The 27,565-nt window shown below is 41.8% G+C and overlaps 1 protein-coding gene across 4 annotated transcripts in view; it reads right to left on the bottom strand.

Moving 5' to 3' along the window:
- The window catches only part of gpc5a (glypican 5a), an 803,385-nt gene that overhangs the window by 689,238 nt on the left and 86,582 nt on the right, over positions 1 to 27,565 (bottom strand). For all 4 annotated transcript variants that reach the window (XM_052025912.1, XM_052025910.1, XM_052025909.1 and 1 more), the window contains one exon: positions 4,174 to 4,868. In XM_052025912.1, coding sequence (XP_051881872.1) covers positions 4,174 to 4,868 — 695 coding nt within the window. The remainder of the gene's footprint in view (positions 1 to 4,173; positions 4,869 to 27,565) is intronic.

Genomic DNA, 27,565 nt, shown 5'->3' on the forward strand with positions numbered 1-27,565 from the left:
AGCTTCCATATGGTACAGCCTGTTGCTCCATTTGTGTCATATGTCAACTGTGCTATGTATCGAAACCAAAGGGACTCCACTCCCTCGGGGCAACAACATGCCTGAGTGGGCCAGCACATCATGCAGCTTAGTGCCCAGCATTCTGATACAAGTCATGATGTCTTCATTCTAAAAAATCTGTTGTTCCAGCTGTATTTCTGCTAATGAGACAAACTAAGAGGGGGATGACAAGGGCCATTCACGACTGCTTCATGAATTCACTGCACAACCTTTGCAGAAATAAGCAGCATGCGAACAATGAACACCATGTAGCTACAAGAAATCTGACTGGGCAGACCAGTGGCATACTGAAGCCACAATTTTGACCCGCATCTCTCTGGAGGAAAGATGCATTAAATTGGGTGAGCAGATTTATAATGGGCATCAAGATTTGTAATGATATGCTGCATTAAGCTTAGGGTTAGCATCTGTAAAACACTGCCATTATGAGGGATCAGGTTTTAGTGCCAGCAATCAAGAGAAAACCTGAGATGTAGGACTACAAAGAGGTGAAACAAGAGGAAGAGAAGGAAGAAAGGGAATAGGAACTACAAGCTATACTGCACTTTTCTGATTGAGCTCTTATGAAGAACTAATTGAAGTGGGATACCACCAATCTCAGCTCCAATCTCAACCCCTCATTCACCAACACACCCACTTACTGACTATCCCTCTGCCAAGCATTAGCCAAAACAAAATCAAAGTTGGAGCAAATTTATAAATTAAAACATGCTATGTTGCCTGCAAAAAACAGCTTGCCTACCCCACTGCTCCAAATGCTATCGCAAGGACTACAGCATGGATTAGTGGAATACTGCAAGGTTTAAGTGGGAGACTGTGCATGCCCCTGGAGATCAATGTCAAGTAGCTCTTAAATGAGAAAGCCTGACATCGGCCAACATCACTTTAAGAGAACAGTCTAGTGTTACTGGGATGGGAGCACTAATGTTGTCCTGCCAGAGCTCAAATTTCAGTTCATTAGTGAGAGTTTTTTGGACACAATAATTTGGAATTAGCAGATCAGCTAAATCTTTCTCATGTATCTCCATCTGTTTTTATTTGTTCCACCAATCCTTCAAGCTCCATTATAGAAAGTAGGTCTGACCATTTAATAGAACAGAGATATTTGTTCTGTTACAATGAGTTTTACCAGCTGTATCAAACTTCCTAAGTGCCATAAGAATACACCCCTGGACATTTGATGCTGCTGGTATATTATCCTGCCACTTGCAGGATCCCATTCCTTCTGTGCTGCTCCTGAGGTCCCATTTGTTTCTTCCTCTGAGCTACTGAAAGATCTCGAAGGACTTCAAGACAAATGCTGTTCCAGAGTCACACTACTCAGGATTGGGACTGAATTTTTGTTGGTCTGGACTGTCCCAACCAAGCAATGATGTATAGTCACACTAAGCAGCTGTGATTCCCTGAAAACCCCCTTTCCTACTGTAAAGCCATGACATGGCATCCAGCTAACCTTAAATGATGGGAATCTGAGCTTTCATGCAGCCCCCAGAGGTTACTTGCTTATATTCCAAGGGCAGCTGCATCACGAGCCATCAGACGCAGCACCATTGTTGCAAATGTGGACATATGAATAGAGTTATCTGTATGTTACATTCATGTTGGAAAAATGGGTTTCAAACTCTGTGCAAAGCCCTGGTCCAGATCCTTCCATGGTCCTTGACACTGACTGCAGGATTTCCAATGCATCAAATACTTCTTATGGATAGTGTTCTTACACTTCACGTCCTTCCTCCCTAATGTCAACCTCTGTATCTGTTTCCTCTTCAGAAGGAGGCATGGTAATTATTTAGAACTATGTCCATGACTTCCACCTCCATACTCAGTTACTGCTTTGGTCTCAAAGTCATCTTGTATTTGTTATCTTCTTTTGTCACATGTATTTAAAGAACATCTTAGCATTTTAATTTTACCAGCCAATATTCGTTCATCTAATCAATTTGATTTCCTAATTTCATGATTTCACTCTTGCCCCTTCTCTGCTCTTCAGTTGTTCCTGGACTCTTGAGCACTCATTATCTGCCATAAGCTTTCCTTTTTTAGCTCATCGCATCATGTATGTTCAACCCCCAGAGGGTTTAGATTTGGAACTTCATCTTTCTCACACCAGAAACACATTTGGTCTGAGTCTTTTCATCTCCTCCTTGAATGCCTCCCACTAATCTGACATTGATTCACCTGTAAGTTGCTTTTTCCAGTCCACCTTTGTAAATCACACTGCAATTTAGTAATGTTGGACAAGTTTAGAAATTTTATTCCCAAACTATTGTTGTCATTTTCCATAATTTTGTTAAATCTATCTGAATCATAATCATTGTTCTCCCACCAGCACCCTTTCCACATATACAATTTTAGGAATTATCTGTCAAGCTCTACAACTCAGGTGAGATTGGTGAAATTCTTGCAACATTTCATCCAGGTTCATGATCTCGATTTGTAGCATTGATTTCCATGGCTATTGCTTCCACTTCCTTCTGTACATGTGTTTGCAGGGAATTCTAGCCTCCCAAGGATACAAATCAGTTACTACCTTCTGCCTCTTTCACAAAGGCCTCCAAAGCCACGTGCAATGTCCTTGGATACTGGAATAGTGATCAAACTACATCTCCTGCCTAACCACAAGTATTCCCTACAGCTGTACAGATCACAACTGCTGAACTATGAAGAACCATGAAGCCATCAGCAGATGATATTAGTGGCATCTCCTTGTCCACAGTGCCCAATGTATAAGCAAGACTTTCTTCAACTGGAGAAACATCTACATCTCCTTTCCCAGAATACTTGTTCACTGCAATCTTCAGTAATGTACTCAGCACTCTGCTTTTTACATCAGGATTAAATTATGTATACATACCCACTGCAATCAGTTGCACAAATTTATTGTTTACATACAAGCATTAATCTTTTACTTTAAATGTTTAAGTGTGTGTCATACACATTTGCTTATCTGTCTGCCCACCAATTACAGCAACAATAATTTCTAGGCTTTGCATTTTTACTGTGTTTAGGAAAGACACAATGGTGTCTGAAGTAATCAGTAGCATGCTTCTACAAACATTTGCAATAATTAAAGGCAGAAAGCAGCCCTTTATGGAAATTGAACAAAGCCACTATTAAGTTTATGGAAAATTAGAGTGAAAAGAATAGTTATACACAAATCATAGATTATTAAATTAAATCTGTGCATACAGGCAGTTCCTTAAAATTGTAAGACCTATGCATAAATACAGTGCAAAGTATTTTGAAAATGTTACACTGAACATTTCATAGAACTTCAACATTTTAGTTACCACATTAATGCTTGGTTTGCAGACAGATGGGAAAATGGATGGCACCATTACTAAAGAAAAACCTCACCACATTGCTTGCACAAGATCTCAAGGCATACATAGATAGAAATACTGCATTGTAGAAAATTAAAGTAGCTATAAAACATTGAGAACAAAAGCATCTCTCCAGCTTAGTGAGTAATCTTTATATCAGTTTTTCCTCTCTAATGAAATGCAATAATTCAACTACTATCACATGCTTTTAATTACTCTCATCCATAGTTCAAAAGTCTATGGTCTGCCAAGGCCACAAATCCGCTAACCTTCATTTATGAAATCTTTTAAAATGCTTGGGGCAAAAAAGATCCTTGAACAGTGTACCTAAACAAATTCAGTCCTGATAAAAACAAAGTATCCCAACAAGGGGAAAATTTCTTCATCCCATTATAGTGAGAACACAAGTTCAAATTTCTGTCTAGTCTGTCTCAGAATTACAGTATATATTAGTATCAAAGAGACAATAAGATTGGTTTGAAGATTCTCAAACCAGCTAGCTTATGACTTTGATGAGCCCAAGTATACATCACGCTGAATGGCGAGAGATAAAATAGATGAGGTATACTGAGGATGAGGAACCACACAGATACAGGAAAGGAAAAAACCTACCACATACAACTCCATCAGTTTTTCTTCAGTTAGAGATTTCGGATTTCACCTGATTCTCGAAAAAGGAGACAATCTTTGGGATGTAGCAGTACAATATTGTTCATGTAACTCCATAACAATTAGCTTTATGGTTCATTTATGCACACAGATAAAAATGGATATTTAATCAGAAACTCACCATTGCTGACAATTTTGGCCCATTGATTTGTGCATTCATTATTGCATCATTCACTAATGAATGGAGATTCAGCAAAGTTTGTTCCAAATCGTACGTTTCCAGTATTCCACTTGACAGTTCCTCAAGTGATCTGATGTATTCCTGCCAGTGTGGATCAATTTCTGCCATATTAGCAAGGCATCCTCTAATCACATTCAGGCAATATCCCATACATGGCTTACGATTAGTCCAGCCTTGACAATGGGAACAGTACTGCATCTTCAGCAAAGCTCTGTTGCACTCTTTGGTACACTGCAAGTGATCAGTTGTGTTAATTATTTCAATTCCTAAATTTAAGGCCTGCAAAAACATGTGCCCAGCCATTAGAGATTTTGACATTTGACTTGATATTAATTTTGGAAGGTAGCCAAATGGGTTGAGGTCCTTCCTTGCCATTCGTATACACATTGCAAAGTCCGGAGAGACGTCAGTAAGGGCTGGATTGATTAGATGATTATAGACCAACGGAAAGAGGCTGTCAAAAAATCTGTTCACAAATTCATCAACATTTATCTCTGAGCCAAAAATGAAGAGTGCAACATCGGTAAAGAGTTCTTGAACTGGTGCAGCTGTCTGAAAGGCCATATTTCGGTATGTAGTTTTCAGCAGCATCTTTGTGTTGTTCTCAGCTTGTTGAATTATATTCTGAAAAGCTTCTGCAATAAAAAGAAAAACAGTTCAAACAGTTTTCTAATGATTTTATATTCTAACACATACGTTTGTTCATCATTTGGAAAATATGGACCATTTTCCATAACTTGGAAGCCACCCCTCAGCAAATGCAGGCATCCATGATGAAATTGCTCAGATTCAATTGCTCAGACACAGCTTCAAGATGTTAAATGCAGCACAAAGCTCATGATCTATTGGGCACCCGAGATCCCCACCTTTCTGTACTCTTCGGAGACATGCAGCAGGCACCTCCAATCACTGTAAAATTAGCAACAATGCTGTCTGCAAAATGCTCCAAACGCACAGGCAGGATAAGCAAACCATCATCAGCAACCTTTCCCAGGACCCAACACCCCAACATTAAGGCTCTAATCACACTCTGATCAGCAGATCACATTGTCCACATGTCCATCACAAACTGCGAAAAAAGTTGCTCTATTTTGAGCTCTGTAATGGCAAGAGATCACAGACAAAATGACATTGAGTCCTGATGAAGGGTCTCGACCTGAAACATTGACTCTTTATTTCCCTTCATAGATGCTGCCTGACCTGCTGAGTTCCTCCAGCATTTTGTGTGTGTTGTTCCAATTTCCCCCAAAGCCAAGATAAAAACCCATTGCCCAAAATGTTTGAACCTCCCCTTCCCGATTTAGCAGTACTTCTTTCCTCAGAAAATTTTCCCACCCAACTGGTAGGATGATAATAAAACCAAGCAAGAGTGCTATGTTTACTTAGTAAAGATTAGTTTGTTTGGAAAAAGATTTTTAAAAAACTACAGAGAGATTATTGGAGATTTGATTATGGGGACGGGACAACCAAAGCAAAACTCAGGTCAGCTTAATTACTTCTATATCAATATTGCAGTGTAAACTGGAATAGTTGTACATATTAAGCCATTTTATTGATGATGGCAAAGTGACCCTCTGCTGTTATTTAACAGCTGACGCTAACATTAGACTATATGTAAGCACTTAATCTCAAAATGATCTGTGTTTTTTGATTGTTGTGACTTACTGTCTGTTCATACTACCCGCTAGATATTACTGGATGTCACAAGAAATACAAATCACAACTTCAGCCCAGTTTCACTTGAATCACTTGCCAGCCTCAGTTTCTGCCATCTATAAGAATCACCAGAGGAACAAAAAAATTATCAGCAGTGATTCTTTTTGAGAAAGGTTATAACTCGTTCGTGCTTTGAAATGCAACAAGACCTCAGCTTAAGGTGGAAACTGGTGGCAGCTCCTCCACTTACTTCCCTGTAACCTATTCTCTCCCATGTGGCCATTCACAAATCACCACCCAGCCCCAACCTTTGCCAGTTCTCCTACTAGCCACTTACAACAGGGGCAATTTACAGTGATCAACTCATGCAACAATCAGCAAGTCTTTGGGATGTGGGAGAAAACTGGAACACCCAGTGTCCCCAATGACTTCACGTGTAGGAAGTGCACCCAGCTGCAGCTCCTGACTGACCATGTGAAGAAACTGATGCTGGAGTTAGACATACTTAGGATCGTCTGGGATGCTAAGAGCATCATAGATAAGTGAGGTGGTCACACCTTAGGTAAAGGCTGCAGATAGTTGGGTGACCACTAGGAGAGGCAAGGGGAAGAGAGAGACAGTGCAGGGGCGACCTATACAAGAGGGACGGGTTGCACCTTAACTGGAGGGGAACCAATATCCTGGCTGGGAGTTTCGCTAGTGCTACTTGGGAGGGTTTAAACTAGTTTGGCAGAGGGAATAGAACCAGAGCTCCAGGTCAGAAAGTGGAGGGATTGAGAAGAAGGTAGATATCATGACCAGTAAGAATACGCAGGAGCAAGGTGACATACACAATGGAACGGAAAGGTTGAAGTGTGTGTATATTGATGCTAGGAGTATTATGGGTAAGGGTGATGACTTAAAGCATGGATCAGTACATGGGAACCATGATGTTGTGGCCGTAACAGAGACTTGGTTGAGACAGGGACAGGAATGGATGTTTAATATTCCAGGGTTTTGATGTTTTAGAAAAGATAGAGAAGGAGGTAAAAGAGGAGGGGGAAGTTGCGCCATTCATCAGGGACAATATCACAGCTGCACTCAGGGAGGACATAATGGAAGACTCATTCACTGAGTCTATATGGAAAGAACTCAAAAATAAGAAAGGTGCAATCACTCTGATGGGATTATACTACAGACCCCCTAATAGCCAGCGGGACATTGAGGAATAGATATGTAGGCAGATTAGGGAAAGGTGTAAAAACAATAGGCTTGTTGTAGTGGGTGACTTCAATTTCCCTAATACAGACCAGGACCTCCTTTGTGCAAGAGGTTTAGACAGGGCAGAATTTGTTAGGTGCATCCAGGAGGGTTTCTTAAATCAATATGTAGATAGTCCAACAAGAGGAGGGGACATACTGGACCTGGTGTTGGGTAATGAGCCTGGACAGGTGACTGACCTTTCAGTGAAATAACAGCTAGGAAACAGTGACCACAACTTCGTAAGTTTTAAGATAGCTGTAGATAAGGCTTAAGTATGGACCTTGCGGGAGAGTATTAAATTGGAACAGGGCAAATTTCAAGAGTATTAGGAAGGAACTAGGGAATCTACATCTGACATGTGGAGGGTGTTTAAAGACGAACTAGACAGATTACAGGACAAGTATGTTCCTGTAAAATGAAGGATATGGATGGCAAGCTAAGGGAACCTTGGATGACGAGAGAGGTGGTGAATTTAGTCAAGAAGGAAAAGGAAGCATATGTAAGGTTTAGGAAGCTAAAGTCAAACAGAGCCCTTGAGGATTATAAAGAAGCCAGAAAAGAACTCAAGAAGGGAATTAGAAGAGCCAGGAGGGGCCATAAAAAGTTCTTGGCAAGTAGGAGTAAAGAGAATCCCAAGGCATTCTATACATACATCAAGAGCAAGAAGATAACTAGGGAATGGGTAGGATAGAGTACAATAGGATAGCAGGTAGAACCCAAGGATAGATGATGGAACATGGGCTTGGAAGCAGAGGATGTGGGAGAGGTCCTAAATGAGTACTTTGCATCAGTATTTACCAAGAAGGATGTGGAGGCTAGGGAGATCAGTGTGGAGCATGCTAATATGTTAGGGCATTTCAAGATAAAGGAGGTAGTTTTGTGTCTCTTAAAAAACATTAAGGTGAATAAGTCCCCAGGGCCTGATAGGATATACCCCAGGTTATTGAGAGAGGTAAGAGATGAGATTGCTGGCCCCTTTACCAATCTCTAGTCACAGACAAGGTCCCGGAGGACTGATGAGTAGCTAATGTTGTTCCATTATTCAAGGGAAATAGGGTTAATCCTGGAAACTGTAGACCAGTGAGTCTCATGTCAGTGGTAGGGAAATTACTGGAGAAAATTCTTAGGACTTGGAAAACCATGGAATAAGCATTTGGAAAACCATGGCTTAATTAGGGGCAGTCAATATGGCTTTGTGCGGGGCAAGTCATGTCTGACTAATTTGATTGAGTTTTGAGGACATGATGAAGGTGATTGATGAAGGTAGAGCTATGGCTGTTGTCTACACAGATTTTAGTAAGGCATTTAACAAGGTCCCTCATGGGAGACTCATCCAGAAGATTAAGATGCATGGGATCCAAGGTGAATTGGCCATTTGGATTCAGAATTGGCTTGCCCATTGAAGACAGAGGATAGTGGCCAATGGGACCTATTCTGGCTGGAGCTCTGTGACTGGTGGTGTTCCACAGGGATCTGTACTGGGACCTCTCCTATTTGTAACATATATATATATATAAAAATGACATGGATAAACATTTAGATCAGTGGGTTAGTAAGTTCGCAGACGATACGAAGATTGATGGTGTTATGAATAGCGTAGAAAACTGCCAAAGGATACAGCAGGATATAGAACAGTTGCAGATATGGGCAGAGAAGTGGCAGATGGAGTTTAACCTGGCCAAATGTGAAGTGTTGCACTCTGGGAGGTCAAATGTAAAGGGACAGTACACTGTTAATGGCAAGACCCTTAACAGTGTTGATGTGCAGAGGGATCTTGGGGTCCAAGTCTATAGCTCCCTGAAAGTAGCTGCACAGGTTGATGGGATGGTAAAAAAGGAGTATGGCATGCTTGCCCTTATTAGTCGAGGAACTGAGTTTAAGAGTTGGGAAATTACATTACAGCTTTATAAAACTCTAGTTGAGGCCATATCTGGATTATTGCATTCAATTCTGGTCTCCCCATTACAGGAAGGGTGTGGAGGCTTTGGAGAGGGTGCAGAAGAGGTTTACCAGGACGCTGCTTGGATTAGAGGGCATGTGCTACAAAGAGAGGTTAGACAAACTTGGGTTGTTTTCTCTGGAGCGGCAGAGGCTGAGGGGAGATCTGATAAAGGTTTATAAGATTATGAGAGGCATAGATATATAGCCAGTATCTTTTTCTCAGGATTGAAATGTCTAATACCAGAGGGCATGCATTTAATGCGAGAGGGGGTAAGTTCAAAGGAGATGTGCAAGGCAAGTTTTAATTTTACACAGAGAGTGGTGGGTGCCTGGAATGTGCTGCCTGGGGTGGTGGTGGAGGCAAATATGATATTCAAGGGGCTCTTAGATAAGCACATGAATGTGCAGGAAATGGAGGGATATGGACATTGTGCAGGCAGAAGGGATTAGTTTAGTTGGGAACCTGATTATTAATTTATTTAGTTCAGCACAAAATCGTGGGCCAAAGGGCCTGTTCCTGTGCTGCACTGATTGATGTTCTAATGTACAAACTCCACACAGACAATCAAACCCAGGTTGCTGGAGCTGTGCGGTAGCAGGGAAAAGCCTGGTAACTATAGACCTGTGAGCCAACATCAATGGTAGGGAAGGTATCGGAAAAAATTCTTTGGAAAGGATTAATGATCACTTGGACAGGCAGGGACTAATCAGAGACGGCTAACAGGGCTTTGTCAAAGGCAGATCTTGTCTGAACAATTTGATTGAACTCTTTGAAGAGCTAACAAAGTGTATTGATGAGAACTATGAGACTGAGAATCTTGGTTCCAGACACAGAACTAATGGAAATATTATCACTGTGTCCACATTATAAAGCCTTGTAAGTATTTTGTATTCAATAGGATCAACCAAATGTAAGGAAGTTTTTTAAAAAATGCAACTAAATGTAAGGAAGCTATTAAAAAAAATGAACGAGTGGTTGGACACCAATACGGCGATCGTGACAGAGCAGTATATCTTCCACTTCTCGCAGGAGGAGGTTGTGCAGAGCCAGTAGAGTTTCATTTCCACTCTAGAGATGACATGCAATTCTCTGCAAGGATTGGGTCAGGTGTTAGCTTACATGGATGCACAGACAGAGGTCATTTCTATGTAGTCTCACACAGATTTAAGTAAAGCTTTGATCTCTGCCACCCAGGAGCAAGTTGCTGTTGTTCATGAACAGTGAGATGCCCCTCAGTGTAGCTTGTTGCCCTCACACAGCAGCAAGATGACATCTGCGAGCAAGCTTCTGCTACATGGATATAGAAATGTTTCTCTTGAGCAAATGACTGTTCACTTTACTCCTACTGATACATGCTATATATCAGTTGCGGAACAGTAAAGGTTGATGTGAAACTGCAACAACGGAATTCATGATCTCTTTTCTCCAGAAGCACAGAGGTGTCTCTTGGCTTTAGACACTTCTCCATCCTGTGCAGAGACTGAGCTGAGAGTGAACACCCTGAAGACTAAAGAAAACAGACATCTCAGAATCAGGTGTGTCAGATGACCTTGTGATATACCAAGAGATTGAAGTCATGGTAGTATTTCTGTTGATGGAGATAACCTCGTAGCAACAGACAGCATTTCCCTTCCCACCACTGTCTCTCAGGCAACATGCTTGCCCATGACCCACAAACAGCTATCTGTGACTGACTTTGCAGCAGAAGGAAGCAGTCTGAAGCCAACCTATCATGGGCAAGAGCTTCTTGTAGATGTCCGTCATAGGTATTGGCAAAGCCTTCTAGAAAAAAGGAACAATTTTTCCACATCCTAATTGCAGCCATGGAGTGGGAATTGGGCTGTAGTGCTAGACCATTAAAGCCGACCAGGAAATGTCACTAGAGTGCTTAAAACAGTAATTTCCTGTCACATTTCTTTTAAACTGCTGAATTTGTTCAATGGACAAGCTTACCCACAGGAACAAGGAAATGTATGCCAGGCATGGAGCATGGAAGCCATCTAGAGCAAAAGCCAGTGATGTCTGGTAGGTATTCACAAGGGAGACCTCAAGGAATTGGACACTCAGGATAGCTGACAAACATCACAAGAATTACACTGCTCTCACTCCATATGTTAAGATGAGCCCACAGCACAGTTTTATCCCATTCCCCCTCCCCCACTCACTCAAAATACATACATTTCCCCCATCCACTGCACTCATTCACTCTGAACTCATAACAACAGAACTCATAACTTCCAATAGGAACTCATACGTCAGGCTGCTGGTCATTGACTATAGCTCAGCGTCAGCACAATTATCCCATCCAAGCTCATCATCAAGCTTCAGGAATTGCAATTGCATACTCAACTCCCTCTGCAATTGCATACTCAACTTCCTCATCGGCAGACCTCAATCAGTGAGGATTGGTAACAATATCTCTTCTTCACTGACTATCAACACAGATGCGCCTCAAGGCTGCATGCTCAGCCCCCTGCTCTACTCGCTATACACACAGGAGGTACTGCCTCAAGAAAGCAACATCTGTCATCAAAGATCCCCAGCATCTGAGCCATGCCATCTTTTCGCAGCTACCACTGGGCACGAGGTACAGAAGCCTGAAGTCCCACACCACCAGGTTCAAGAACAGCTACTTCCCTTCAACCATTCCGTTCTTGAAACAACCAGCAAAACCCTAATCATTATATTTTCACAACACTATGACCACTTTGCACCAAAATGGACTTCATTTTTTGTACTAATTGTATTTTCTTGTAAAAAATTATGTATAATTTATGTTTAATTTAAGTTTTTCTTGGGAATGCTGTTTATATGATGCTATGCACCTGTGATGCTACTGCAAGTAAGTTTTTCATTGCACCTGTGCACACATGTACTTCTGCATGTGAGAATAAACTTTGACTTTGATACTACCTCATCAAAAGGCACACACATAAGGTATGTACCACCATAAAACGTTCTGTCTTACAAAGGCTGAAGGTAATAAGCAATGTGCACCAACAGACTGGAGAGGATCCTGCTCATTAATTAGCCAAGACTAAAAGGTCCTGCCACTCACAGGAATTGGAGCAATGAAGTACAAGCACTTTGGGCACCAGAGTGGGCTTGGGTAAGCACTCAGTTCATGACTAAACAACGTGACTCCCTTTGACAGGGCTCTGCAGAAGAAAGAAGTGTAGCCATTTTTGCAGATACAGGTGACACCCACGTTATGGGTTACAGAAATTCACCCTTACAGAATTCAGAAACCACTAGCCAAAAATTTGAGATATGGAATAAAATTTGCGCTCACGGAATTTATGAGGAAAAAAGGTAAATAAATCAACACAAATTTCTTTCTCGACTCGCATTTCATGAAGCATGTGGCTTTGCAGTATGGAAACCCACGATAAGGCCCGTTTCCTTGGAACACAACTGCCCCCCCCCCCCATTACATGGGGGGGCAGGGTCCCCTGTACTTTAACAAAGTGCAACCTTCATAAAAGACCATCTCAGCTACTCAGCTATTGTGAGGAAACCAGAATGGCCCATTCATTACACATTGCTGTGAACTGCACTAACAAGAGCAGACACCCATGCAGAGAAAAGCTTTATGGATTCAATTTATGAAGAATTGCATTGACTGCAGCTCATATAAATCCAAAATAACACAGGTTAAAGTCTGGATATACCAAGATGCATTGAACTCTGCATGGTCAAATGGAATACTGAGAATACAATAAGCTAGGGACTCATCCACAATTTATAACCTCCAAGTGTCTTGAAACAAATGGAAAGACTTAGCATCCTTTTAGAGGATGCATTATTGTCACAGATATCATAGCAATGGTGAATGATTTGAATGCTTGTTACGAATTGTCTTTATTTGTGCAACATTTTAAATGGATGTTTTTAATGCTAGTTTGACATACATTAGGCTTCTATGTATCACAAAGTCATAGGACACAGAAACATTGAAAAATAGCAGAGGGCTATTCAGCTCCCCAAGCCTGTTCCACCATGCAAGAGGATCATGAAACATGTGGACCATTTTGCATTTTTCAGGAGCTACCTCTCAGCAAAGGCAGACATCAATGATGAAATTCAAAGTGCCAGCACAGTCCTTGGTCAATTGAGGAAAAGGGTATTTGAAAATCAAGACCTACAAGGCAGCAATGATCCCTGCCCTCCTATATGCTCCCGAGATCTCCACTATCTACAGCAGACATCTCAAGGCACAGGAAAAGTATATCAACACTTCCTTCCCAAAGTCCTCCAAATTCACTGGAAGAATAAGCAAACCACCATCAGCGCCTTCTCCCAGGTCAACATCCCCAGCACTGAGGCCCTTCTTTCAGTTGGATCAGCTCAGCAGGCCATGTTTTTCACATGTCTGACACCAGACTGCCAAAACAGACAGTCTATTTGAGTTCTGTCATGGGAGGAGATTAATAAGAGGTCAGACAAAAATTTTAAAGTATGTGCTCAAAGCTTCCTCGAAGAATTGCAACAGCCCCACTGACACCTGTGAACCTCTGGCTATGAGCACAAAGTCGAGAAGGAGCATTAGGAATGATATTGAAAACCTCCAGGCCAGAACAGGAAGAGGAATTGATTGACCAAGGAGAGAGAAGGTGAACAGAAGAGATGTAGGGGTGAAAATGAATAATAGTGATGTTACTGCAGAAATGATTAGGAAGAACTGTGAGAAAGTTGACAGAGGGGATGAGGAGTTAGATAAGAGAATGGACTAGTGAGGAAATAGATGTAAAGGTGAATAGGTCATTAGGAGGGATGAGGAAACAAGATGGATGGAGGAGTGAAGGACTGGTAGATAGATAAAGCAGGCAAATAAAAGGTTCAAGGAGAGCTCAAGGGAGAGGAAGTAGTTGAGAGGGACAAGAGAACAGACATGGATAGGAGACCAAGTCAGAGGTAGACAGAGGTCAAGATGAGGGTCAAGCAGATGGGAGACAAGGAAAAGTGAAAGTGAGGATGTGGATAGGAGGGCAAAGGTGACGAGTTCAATAGACAGGAAGTGCATGGGGGGGTCGCGTGTAATGGAGAGAAAGAAAAGGTAGCAGGAGATAGATGGGTGAATTGAAAAGGAAGGAAGGATATAAACAGGAACAGATGGGAGGGTTGAGGGAATAGGAAACAGATTATTTTGTGAGTGAAGAGGACTTGAGGGGGAAGGAAGAAGTGGTGGCAAGTAATCATCTATCAGGACAATTTTAGTAAGGGTTGATCCTCTGCCTGCATTAGCTGGAAAAGAAAGTTCCTGATGTCTGGCACAGCTACTGGTTAATTGATAATGCACTGAAATAAAAGTTGTTTGAATGGTGCTTTTGAGAAAAATAAATTGCCATAGCAGTTTAATCTTAATCAATATTTCCTGAGCTTTGCTTGATTTACTTGATAAATTAAAATGGTTTACTAGTCTACATAAGGAACCACTGTTCAAAATATTATTAAATTCACCCTCCAGTTGGCATTCAAATTATCTTCACACACTGAAAAAGTATCATGCACAAAGAAACAATTTAACCTTTTCGTAAACAGCAAATATTATTTTAGATTTCAGTAATAGCTGAAGGAAATTTGAAATAAAGGGAGAAAATAACTAATATGTATAGCTTAATATAACCTGTGGATCTGGAAAAGAATAACATCCAATAAATCACTGTTGAGGAGCAGTAAGTTCTGTGTAGGTAAATGCCATGGCTAATTTGCACTCTGCAAGATCTAACAACAGTGATGAAAAGAATGACCAGTTTCTCAATGAAACTGTTGTAAATAGTGAACAAAGTTATCACTGTCTTTCATTTCTTCACTGAAGGTTAATTCCATTCCAGCACAAAGCAGTACCACCCTTATGACTGAACTGCTGGGTGCAGTTCAGAAGAACGGATGGAAGCATATTCATGTAACAAAAAGGAACCAAGTTTTACTTCAGAAAAATACAAGAAATTTAAAAAATACATCACAACCATAAAGAAAGATCCAATCATTTGGCAATTAATCTCCGAGTCTAAAGTGTATGAATACTACAAATGACCATTACTTTTCAAAAAGAATCAGAATCAACTTTATTACCACTGACTTATTTGAACTGAAATTTGTTGTTTTGCAGCAGCACAGTGCAAGCTGTACACAAAAAGCCACCCCGCTCCTGCACCATTTTTAATAAAACAAAGAAACAAATTAAACAAAGGTAACAAAATAAAGCAATCACAGTTTACTCCCTCAGTACATTTTGTTTTGATTTGGATATTCAAATCTCTTTTAATGAAATGCATGCAGTGACAATGGCAAAAGTGCTAATATATTGGAGAGATCATCACAATATCAATTTGACAAACTGATCTTTAAAAGTTGATTTCAAACCAGGGTTTATGATGAGCAGTTCAGAACCTCCACAGTCACTGGAATGCTGTACTTTTTTTATATTTAATGAAGTACATAATTATTTCTACCACAGTCAATTAAAAATAATGTAATTCGATTGTTTTCCTGATACTGCTTTGAAAGATTGGAAATTTACAGATGCCTCAACACTTACTTATTCATTTTTATGCAACATGGGTGAGACTGGCAAGGCCATCCCAACTGCACCCTAAAGATCGTGATGTGCCACTGGCTGGTACTAATGCAATTTCATTGGTGAAGATATTTCCACAATGTAGGGAATTCCAGACTTTACACTGACTAACCAAGAAGGACAGGCAAAACATTTCCTAGTCCAAATCATGTGTAATGAAGGGGAACATGCAAGAGGAGACATTCCCATGAACCTGCTATTTACGTCCCTCCTGGTATAAGGGGGTCACAGATTTGGGTGATGTTGCCAGAGTAGCCTAGGTGAGAACATTTTTGATGAAACACACAGCAGCCAATGTTTAGGGTACTGTATGGGGTGCCAGGCAAGCAGATGGCTTTGAGTGGTGTTGAGCTTCTTGGATGTGGCTAGAGTTGTATTCATTTAGGGAAGTGCAGAGTATTCCCTCACACTCCTGATCTGTGACTAGTTGGAAAGGTTATGGTGAATTAGGAGGTGAGCAAAGCACCACAAGATAACTAGTCTGCATTTGTTGCCCTATTTTCTATATCGCAGTTCCAGTTACATTTTTGGTGAATGTTCAACTTCAATATGTTGACAGCGAGGGACTCAGCAATGGTATTGACATTAAGTATCTGGAACAGATGATTAGATTTTCTGTTGTTGAATATAGTCTTGGCTTGGTACATATGTGGCAGGAATATTACTTCCTACTACTCACATTAAGCCTGAACATTAACTAGACGTGAACAGCTTTATTTGTTGAAGAGCAGCTAATGAAAATGAACATGATGCGATTATCAGCAAATATCCACACATGACCTTATGATAGAAGGAAGGTCATTGATCAAGCAGGTGAAAACGGTTGGGCCTATGGCATTTCCTGAAAGAACTACTGCAGCAACAATAATTGATCTCCAATAACAAAAAACATCTTTTATGCAAAGTGTGGCCCTAGCTAATGAGCTTAGCTCTCTCTTCCCAATGAGTTCAGTTGATCAGGACTCCTTGATGTCATATTCTGTCAAATACTGTCATAATGTAAATGGCAATCACTCTCACCTCACCTCCAGAGTTCAAATCTTTGGCCCACGATAAAGTCTGGACTCAATTAGTCAGTGAAACTCAGATTAAACATCAATGGGCAGGTTGTTGGCAATTAAATGCCATATGATAGCACCATTGACAGCACCTTCCATAATTTAATTGATGACTCTGTGTGGACTCATCCAGTGGAAATCAGATTGGATTTCTTTTTGTTTGTGGATGACATAACTTAGCAATTTTCCACATTGTTGGGTTGAAGCTAATGTTGTAAATATACTGGAACAGTTTGGCTAGAAGTGTCACTAATTATGGAGTACAAGTCTTAACCACTACAGCCAGGATGCTATTACATCCAGTGCCCTTAGCTATTTCTTTATAACACATGGAATGTATCAAACAGGTAATAGATAGGACCTCAGGAGGAAGCCAAAATAGATCAAACACCCAGTGCTTCTGGCTAAAGACGACTGCAAATGCTTCACAGCCTTGACTTTGGCACCCAGATACGGGACCTTGCTGTCAATGAGGATGCATTCATGGAGCTTCCTCCTCTCACGGCTGTTTAATTGCCTACCATCATTCCTGGCTGGGTATGGCAGGGTTGCAAAGCTTTTATCTTTTAGCTTTTATCATCAATTGTGGATTTTTTAGAGTGTTCAAAATCATGATGAATCTTTATAGATTTTGTCCCCTTGTGGCTAGGGTGACAACTTGAGGTCATAGATTTAAAGTAATTAGAAAAATAATCCACAAGTACTGAGTTATGGTCTGAAATGCACTGCCTGTACATTCAATAGTAACTTTCAAAAGAGATGTATGCATGAAAGCAGCGGTGTATTATTGACTGAACAATACCATTGATCTAAATTCACTGGTATTAGTAATAGGAATTAAACTCCAATTACAGAGGTGGTTAAAAATACAGATGTGATCTGTGGTTAAACATAATAGAAAATGTAACCCTGAATATGACTTGTTCATCCATGATGTGGTATTCCATGTTCAAGAGAGAAATCCACATTCTACAAACATAAACAATTATACTAATTTTGCAGCTAACCATTTAGCTTTTACTGCTCCATTCACTGAACAGTGACAGAAAGTGTGAGATACACAAACTCAAATATTCAGTCTTAGTATCAAGCAACTTCTGTATCAAGTGCCTTCTTAGAAACCAACTCCACAGATGTAATTATGCTGGATCAGATGGCATGTTTTCCGAGTTAGCACTCTAGGTGCTGACAGAGAGAAACCAGCGTACCATAAGTAAACATACAAAGCATACAGCATAGAATGTCTTGATTACACCAAATGCATTGGTTGGCATTTTCTTGTTAGTTTTTTTTAAACCACCTTAATTTAAAGCAATTTCAAATTCCCATATGGCAATAATCATGCAATTTACTTATTTCTAAATTTTAAAAAAACTTGCATTTAAATGAGGGGCATAGATAGGGTGAACGTGCACAATCTTTTTCCCAGGGTTGGGAATCAAGAACTGGAGCATATAGGTTTAGGGTGAGAATGGAGTCGTTTAATAGGAACTTGAGGGGCAGCTTTTTCATCCAGAGGTTAGTCAGTATATACGTGGATAGGAAAGGTTTAGAAGAATATGGGCCAAATGCAGGCAATTGGGACTAGCTTAGATGGGAATCTTGGTCAGCATGAACCAGTTGGGCCAAAGGACTTGTTTCTGTGTTGTATGACTCTATGACTACTGACGTGTCTTCTCCGTGGATTGTCACCTTGTCGTGGTGGAGAAGCTTGTGTGGTCCTGAGATCCTGAGAGCAATGCCATCTGGAGCTATGCTCCTGGTAGGGTCACCCATGGCGGTAAGGTCGATGGTGAGGTCCCTGACAAAGAACAATCCAACCAAGACCTTAACGGTGGAACAGGCGGACGAAGTTACTTCGAACTCAATGGCTGTGAAGGCGGATGAAGATTACAACAAATCCATCAGCTCCAATTGTCGTGGTTTCCATGCAATTGGAATCAGTTGGTTGATTTGTGAAGTATCATGTGCTTCTTGTAGTGCAACATCAAGTACACATTAAACAAATACACACACAGGCGTCTTCGCTCTGTGGGCTACTCCTGAATGTGGAAGAACTTTCAGAGCCAAGATTGGACTCATAAGCCACTTGAGAGCCCATAAATAGATCAACGGAACAAAGACCATCAACCTCGACCTCAAGGGATAGCCACAACTGAAGTGCAGACATCGTTTAAGTGTGTGATGGGCAGCAGCTAATTTGGGTATAACAAACTCACACAAACTGCACTGACAATAACAAGAGGAGGTGATTTGTTGATGTCCATTAATGTGTAGCCATAGGCCAGAACAGGTGGCCTTCCTATGTTTCACTGAAGTGGTGTCATAGGATCGATTAAATCCTCTTGAGAGAGGAAATGAGGTCACAGTTTACACTCTCATCCAAAAGATGACATCTATGACCATTGGTAGCACCGTACCTTTCACTCTGCTTCTGAAATCAGACTTCAATGGAACTAAATTTGGAAATAGATTGTAGCATGCTGCCGGTACCATAAAGTACTTTTAGTGTTACTGAACAGGGATAAACTATCAGCCACTTGAAAATTCCTTCAGCCAAAATAAATCATGAACAGTTATGAAATTTGAGTTACTTCACAGGATTTCACTTTAGATCTAGTTTGAAGGACTCGGATGACAACCAGGACAAGGAAGCATATATGTAAACTCTGGTTTTGGGTGCTTATTGAAAGAATTGGCAAATTGTCTAGCTTGACTAACTGACAGCAGCAGCAAACACCATAGATAGTCCAAAGTCTCCAACTTTGCACAGCAATTTTTGCAAAACCAGAAGCATATCCTTTCTAGTCTGTGAGTTGTGCACATCTCAGTAACAGTCAACATTGACACTTTCACAATGCAGCAGCTGTCGGAGCAGATTACTGCTTTCCAGGCACAAAATCATGGCAACATCTAAGAACTTCATGGAACCTGTTTCATATACTACATTCCCCCCTCCGAACTACTCGATTATTTCTCAATTGTCAAATCCCATATTGGATGAGCAGAAATTCCTCCACAAAAAATTAGGAAAACTGAAGCCACCAACTTTGGAAAATCCATCCAGTACTTACTAACCCCATCATTCTCTCTGGCATGTGTCAAACAGAGCCCGACTGCTCACAATATTAAGTTTTAAAATGGCCCCAAATGCCCGCTTTAAGTATATTAATAACTAATGCCTCAAAACCCATCTCTCTTAGAATTTAAATTGTGTTGTGCTGTGCTTATTTGTGAAACACATTGAGTACATTTACTAGGGTCAATCATGTTTGCCTCAACTAGAATTACAAAACCTGCAGACAGAGTTAAGTTGTAAAGCAGAAGTGAGATTCAGTGGTAAGCAGCAGGTTTTTCTTTAAGCAAGGTTATTGCCTGTTTCTGAAGTTGAATTTTGTGTTTGCTATTTTAGAAGCACCGAAGTAAAAGTACCAACTAACAATATTAGCTATCCTCCAGTCTCCCAGTACCTCACCTGTGTTACAAAAATCTCTGCCAAGGCCCCAACTTTATAAAACTCTATTTAAGCTGCATCTGGAGTATTGCATTCATTTCTAGTTGTCTCATTATCAGAAGGATGCAGAGGCTTTGGAGAGGGTGAAGAAGTGGTTTACGAGACAGCTGACTGGATTAGAGGGCATGTGCTACAAGGAGAGGTTGGACAAATTAGGGTTGTTTTCTCTGGAACGGTGGAGGCTGAGGAGAGACCTGATAGAAGTGTATAAAATAATGAGAGGCAGAGATAGAGCAGACAGCTGGTTTATTTTTCCCAGGGTCAAAATGTCTAATACTAGAAGGCATGCATTTAGGGTGGGGGGGGGGAGGGAATTCAAAGGAGATATGCGGGGCAAGTTTTGTTTTTACACAGAGAGTGGAGGGTGCCTGGAATGCACTGCTGGGGTAGTGGTAAGGCAGATATGATAGAGGTGTTAAAGAGGTTCTTAAATAGATATATGAATATGCAGAAAATGGAGGGATATGGACCATGTGCAGGCAGAGAAGATTACATGTCATTAGCTTGGCACAACATCATGGGCCGAAGGGCCTGTTCCTGTGCTGTACTGTTCTATATTCAATATACTCCCTTGCTTCCCATAATATCATAGGATACAGCCAGTCAGCCCCCAGGGATTCAGCCACCATTCTGTTTCAGAAACTCCAACACCTCCTCCTCCATAATATTGTTATGCTCCAGAATATCACTGCTCCCCCCCCCCCTTTAACTCACTAGCTTCCATGTCATTCTCCACAGTAAATACAGACAAGTAGTATTCAGTTAAGATCTCACCCATTTCCTATGGGTCCACGCACAATTTATCACACTAATCCTCAAGGGAACTTACTCTCACCCTAGCTACTTTTTTTTTACTCTCAATATACTTAGAATCTTTTAGGATTCCCCTTTACCTTATCTGCCTTTTTGTCCCCTCCCATGTCTCCTTTTTGCCCTCCTAATTTCCTCCTTAACAATACTCCTACATCCCTTATACTCTTCAAGGGACATCCTTGATCCCAGCTGCCTATACCTGACATATGCCTCTTCTTTTTTCCTAACCAGATCCTCAATATCACTTGTCAACAAAGTTCCCTGATCTTACCCAGCCTTTCCCTTAACTCTAACAGGAATATGCTGGCCCTGAACATTTCCTATCACACTTTTAAAAATCTCTCATTTGCCAGATGCCCCTTAACTTGACAATAGCTTCTCCCAATCAACTTGAGTTCTTGTCTGATATCATTGAAATTAGCCTTCCCCAATTTAGGACTTTAACGTGATGACCAGTCTTATCTTTTTCCATGACTATCTTGAAACTAATATGATTATGGTCATTGGTCCCAGAGTGCTTCCCCACCAAAATGTCAATCACCTGCCCAGCCTCATTTCCCAAGAGAAGGTCAAAAGTAGCCCCTTCTCTAGTTGGGCCACCTGCACATTGCTTCAAAAAAAACTTTCCAGGACACACTTCACAAATTCTGGCTCATCTAAACCCCTTAGCAGTCCGAGTCAATATTAGGGAAGTTAAAAATCACCTACTGTTAAAACCTTATTATTCCTACATCTATCTGTGATATCCCTACAAATATACTTCCCTAATTTCCACTGACTTTTGAGACAGTAGTTTAACAATGAACAAAAATGACGACACAAGAGAGACTGCAGATGCTGGAAATCTGGAGCAACACACACAAAATGCTGGAGGAACTCAGCAAGTCAGGCAGCATCCATGGAGGGAAACGAACAGTCAATGTTTTGGGCCGAGATGCTGAAAGATGTATTTTTCTTTATGGAAGGGCATTTGTTTGGACAGCCAAAACTCAAAACAGGAAGCCCGTGACTCTGGAAAACGTTTGGGTTAAAAAGGTATAGCAAGAGGCTGAAAGGCGTAGAGCAGAAACAGAAGCACAGAATGGCACAAAAATGTGGGAACTTGTTCAGTAAAAACAAAGTTTCTTTTTCACAGAAATGAAAGTTCTTGTTATTGAGCAGCATTGAGGGTATTGTACCGATCTAAGATGTGTGCGATTTGTCAATGCCAAGTAAGAATTCTTAGTTTTTGCATGCAAAGTGTGTTTACTTAAATGCAAGAAGTGTCAGGAATAAGGGGGATGAACAGAGAGCTTGGATAAGTATGGGGCACTATGATATTGTGGCTATTACTGAGACGTGGCTGATGTCAGGAGAGGAGAGGATATTGAATATTCCTGGTTTTCGGTGTTTTAAGAGGGATAGGGAAGGGAGGAGAAGAGGAGGAGGGGTGGCGATATTGGTCAGGGACACTGTTACGGCTGTGGAAAAGATGGATGTTGTAGAAGGATCATCTCTAGAGTCCGTATGGGTGGAATTAAGGAACAAGAAAGGAGCAGTTACTCTACTAGGAGTATTCTATAGCCCCCCCCCCCCCCCCCGGTAGCAGTAGAGATATAGAGGAGCAGATTGGCAAGCAATGTTTGGAGAGAAGCAAAAATAACAGGGTTGTTATAATGGGAGACTTCAACTTCCCAAATATAGACCGGAACCTGCTTAGTGCCAAAGGTTTAGATGGGACGGAATTTGTTAAATGTGTCCAGGAGGGATTCCTGATGCAGTATGTTGACAGGCCGACTAGAGGGAATGCCATGTTAGATCTAGTTTTAGGAAATGAACCGGGACAGGTGAAGGATCTATTGGTGGGTGAGCATTTGGGGGACAGTGACCATTGCTCCATAACCTTTAAAATTGTCATGGACAGGGACAGGTGCAGAGAGGACAAGAGGATTTTTAATTGGGGAAGGGCGAACTATGAGGCTATAAGGAAAGAACTTGGGAGTGTAAATTGGAATGTCCTTTTTGAAGGAAGATGTACCATGGAGATGTGGTCGATGTTCAGGGATCTTATGCAGGATGTTAGGGATAAATATGTCCCGGTGAGGCAGAGAAGGAATGGCAGGGTGAAGGAACCGTGGGTGACGAGAGAGGTGGAACGACTTGTTAGGGAGAAGAAGGTAGCGTACATGAGGTATAAGCAGCAAGGTTCAGACAGGGCCCGTGAGGAATATAGGGTAGCAAGGAAGGAACTTAAGAAAGGGCTGAGGAGAGCTAGAAGGGGACATGAAAAGGCGTTGGCTAGTAGGGTTAAGTAAAATCCCAAGGCCTTTTTCAAGTACGTGAAGGGTAGGAGGATGGCTAGGGTAAAGGTAGCTCCGATTAAAGACAAAGGTGGGAGAATTTGCCTGGAGGCGGCGGAAGTGGGAGAAGTTCTCAATGAGTACTTCTCTTCGGTATTCACCAGGGAGAGGGGTCTTGATGACGCAGAAGGGAGTGCTGGTAGGGGTAATGTTCTCGAGGTTGTAGATATCAAGAGAGAGGATGTGTTGAAGTTGTTAAATAATATTAAGACAGATAAATCTCTGGGGCCTGATGGGATTTTCCCCAGGCTGCTTTGAGAGGCTAGGGAGGAGATTGCTGAACCGCTGGAAAGGATCTTTGAGTCCTCGTTGTCCACGGGGATGGTGCCAGAGGATTGGAGGGTTGAGAATGTTGTCCCCTTGTTCAAAAAAAGGTAATAGGGATAGTCCAGGGAATTATAGACTGGTGAGTCTCATGTCTGTGGTGGGTAAGCTGTTAGAAAGGATTCTAAGGGATAGGATTTATGAACACCTTGAGAATCATGGACTGATTAGGGACAGCCAGCATGGCTTTGTAAAGGGAAGATCTTGCCTCACAAGCCTGATAGAGTTCTTTGAGGAGGTGACCAGGAAGATTGATGAGGGCAGTGCGGTGGATGTGGTTTACATGGATTTTAATAAGGCGTTTGGTAAGGTTCCTCATGGTAGGCTTCTTCAGAAGGTCAGAGGCCAAGGGATCCAAGGTAGCTTGGCTGTGTGGATTAGGAATTTGCTTGCATGTAGAAAGCAGAGGGTTGTGGCGGAAGGAGTGCCCTCGGATTGGAGGGCAGTGACTAGTGGTGTCCCGCAGGGATCGGTTCTGGGACCTCTACTTTTTGTGATATTTATAGATGACTTAGATGAGGGGGTGGAGGGCTGGGTTAGTAAGTTTGCAGACAACACTAAGATCGGCGGTGTTGTGGATAGTGTGGAGGGCTGTCAGAGCTTACAGAGGGAAATTGATAGGATGCAGAGCTGGGCTGACAAGTGGCAGATGGAGTTCAATCCGGAGAAGTGTGAGGTGGTACACTTTGGAAGGACAAACTCCAGGGCAGAGTACTGGGTAAATGGCAAGGTACTTGGCGGTGTGGAGGAGCAGAGGGATCTGGGGGTTCATATTCACAGTTCATTGAAAGTTGCCTCACTGGTGGAAAGAGCAGTTAAGAAGGCCAATGGGATGTTGGCTTTCATAAATCGCGGGATTGAGTTTAAGAGCCGCAAGGTGATGATGCAGCTTTACAAAACTCTAGTTAGGCCACACTTGGAGTACTGTGTTCAGTTCTGGTCGCCTCATTATAGGAAGGATGTGGAGGCGTTGGAGAGAGTGCAGAGGAGATTTACCAGGATGCTGCCTGGATTAGAGAGTATTGAATATGAGGAGAGGCTTAAGGTGCTAGGGCTTTATTCACTGGAAAGGAGGAGGATGAGAGGAGACATGATAGAGGTATATAAAATATTGAGAGGAATAGATAGAGTAGACAGTCAGCGCCTCCTTCCCAGGGCACCAATACTCAAGACGAGAGGGCATGGCTTTAAGGTTATGGGTGGGAGGTTCAGGGGAGATGTCAGGGGGAGGTTTTTCACCCAGAGAGTGGTTGGTGCATGGAATGCACTGCCTGGGGATGTGGTGGAGGCAGATACATTGGACAGGTTCAAGAGCTTGTTGGATAGGCATATGGAGGAGTGTGGGATGGGGGGATATGCGGGAGGAAGGGGATAGGTAGTGTGAGGGTGGTTTTATGGACGGCACAACATGGTGGGCCAAAGGGCCTGTTTTCTGCTGTATGGTTCTATGGCCTAAAGTGGGTAAATTTCAATGCTCTTATATGTAATATGTGCAAACACAACTCACCTGCACAATCACCACAGACTGCAAAAAATATACCAAACATTTCCATGTGCATTACATGTTTGTGTATTTGGTGGACATTTGGTGCAATGAATGTGCACAGATGATGTCAATCATCACACAATGCTTATTGGAAAAGCAGACATAGAGGATCCTGAAAGGGAGAAAGAAGAGCCCATTTCCACACACCCCCCCCCAAAAGAAAAGTTGCACTGATGTTGAGATACCCTACACCTCCCCTCCCTCCAGGGTGTGTTATTACTTTTCCAATGCCGTGCTTCACACTCTGACGATCATGAAGGTTAAACCCCTGCCTGAAGACTTGAAGTAAAAGATTGAGGAGGCTGATGCAGAGGAGGAGGAGAAACAAGCAGATCAATACTGCACATGCAGAGGAGGAGGGGCATGTTCGCAGATGAGATCAAAGTAAGACAATCTCTGGACCTACTGCTAGGGCTCACACCATCACTGAAAGATTTTTTGGGAACACCACTATATCGTACTGCATCTTGGCAGGGTGACAGTAGCTAGGGAAATGAAGTCCAATCTTTACACTACATGGTTTTGGGACTTTACACTTCTGGTTCAGTCCTATCTCTTCTCCTTTTAAAGGTGAACTTTGAGGATATGACTGTGGCTGCATCATTCCTTGAAGGGAAGGCTGTAGATGATGCCTCTCAAATTCCCTGCCATGACTTTCCAAACTTACATCTCCCTGATGATTACACGTCACTAATTTCTGAGTCCTTGTTGAAATGGCCTCTGAAAACATAACTAGAAGATCTTCTAATGGACCTTAACAGGTGCAAAGAGTGGGTGATGCAATCTAGGATGGCAATGACTATTGATCATTGGAATATGTTGAAGAATACTTGTTATTGGGTCACAGAGTCATACAGCAAGAAAACAGGCCTTCACCCATTGACTCTGCATGAACATTGACACCTATTCACTCCAATCCTATTTTATTCTCCTCATCAACTCTCCCAAGATTCTACCACTCCACTGCAGACTGAGACCAATTTACAGAGTTCAATTAACCTCCATTTTTTTTGATGTGGGAAGAAACCGAAGCACCCAGAGAAAAATAATATGGTCACAGGGAGAATGTGCAAACTCCACACTCACAGCACCAGAGAACAGAATTGAACCCAAGCAGCAGAACTGTGAGGCAGCAGGTCTACTAGCTGCACCACTGTTCCAAAGGCCAAAGAGGGAATGGATGTCACTCACATACCCAGTTGAGCAAGAATGATGTTGCGGGTGGGAGGATAACTAATACCAGGAAGTGCCTGGTTGACCTTCAGAAATGAAATAAAATCACTCAGGAATAGTTACTCAGGAGAAGTTTCACCATTTTTAATTGTGGAAAAAATACTTTCAGCTGCATAGCTGAAAAAACTGCAATGTACCCCAAAGATGTTTACATCACCAATGCCATGACACATGCTGAAGACTGCTGGACAGATCCTCGCCTAGTCTGCTCAATTATCTCCACCAACCTGGTCCCAAATCTTCAGAGTCAACAGAAATGTTGTTGCAATAATATCAATATTGAAGCTCTCAGAGTCCACAGAAGCAGCTCTTCTCAGACTATGCTTTATGGGCAATCTGGAACCTCCCAACCTATAAGAGCTACAGGGTGTCCACAGCTTATGGACTACCTTGAAGTTTGCCATAATTGACACCTATGAAAAAACTCTTTATTAATAAGAAACGAGACAGGTTTGGTGAATGACAGAAGATTGAGGAGCGAATCAACTGCAAACAACAAGCATTCCTGGATTGGAAGTTCTACCTTTATTCAAGGGAAATGAAATACGGGTTTAAACTCTCTAGTCCAACACCCCTAGGACCTGACCAATGCTGGATCACAGATATTGCCCTGTGATCATCTTCCTCTGAGCAAGAGAACTGTTCTTTTTAAAGTACAGATGCTCCCCAGGTCAAGAAAGCTATCAGAGAACTGTCCATAACTCAGCTGAGATCGCAAAATTTGCACTAGTAGAGTACTACAGATTCACAACATGCTAGACCACAGAGTTGTGCCTGCTGAATGCTAGACCAGAGAGTTTCAATCTGTAGTCTACAAGCATTTGAAGGCAGAGGTTCACCAAAAAAAACCTGTGACCTTAAGAACAGATGGTGGATGGAGAGAGTCTAGGATGTGCAAGATCTCTCCGAGGGCCATAATGTGTTCAGCACTGTAAAAGTCATCCACAGTCCAAATACACAAGGCTCCACTCCACAGAGACAGGGATGGGATTAATTTATTAGGGTTAGAGAGGCAGTCAACACTTGCTGGAAGGAACACTTCAAATAACTCCTCAAGTGTGATTCTATACTTGATGTGAGCACCC

This window comes from Pristis pectinata, chromosome 11 (genome assembly GCF_009764475.1).
Source record: "Pristis pectinata isolate sPriPec2 chromosome 11, sPriPec2.1.pri, whole genome shotgun sequence".
Classification (NCBI taxonomy): domain Eukaryota; kingdom Metazoa; phylum Chordata; class Chondrichthyes; order Rhinopristiformes; family Pristidae; genus Pristis; species Pristis pectinata.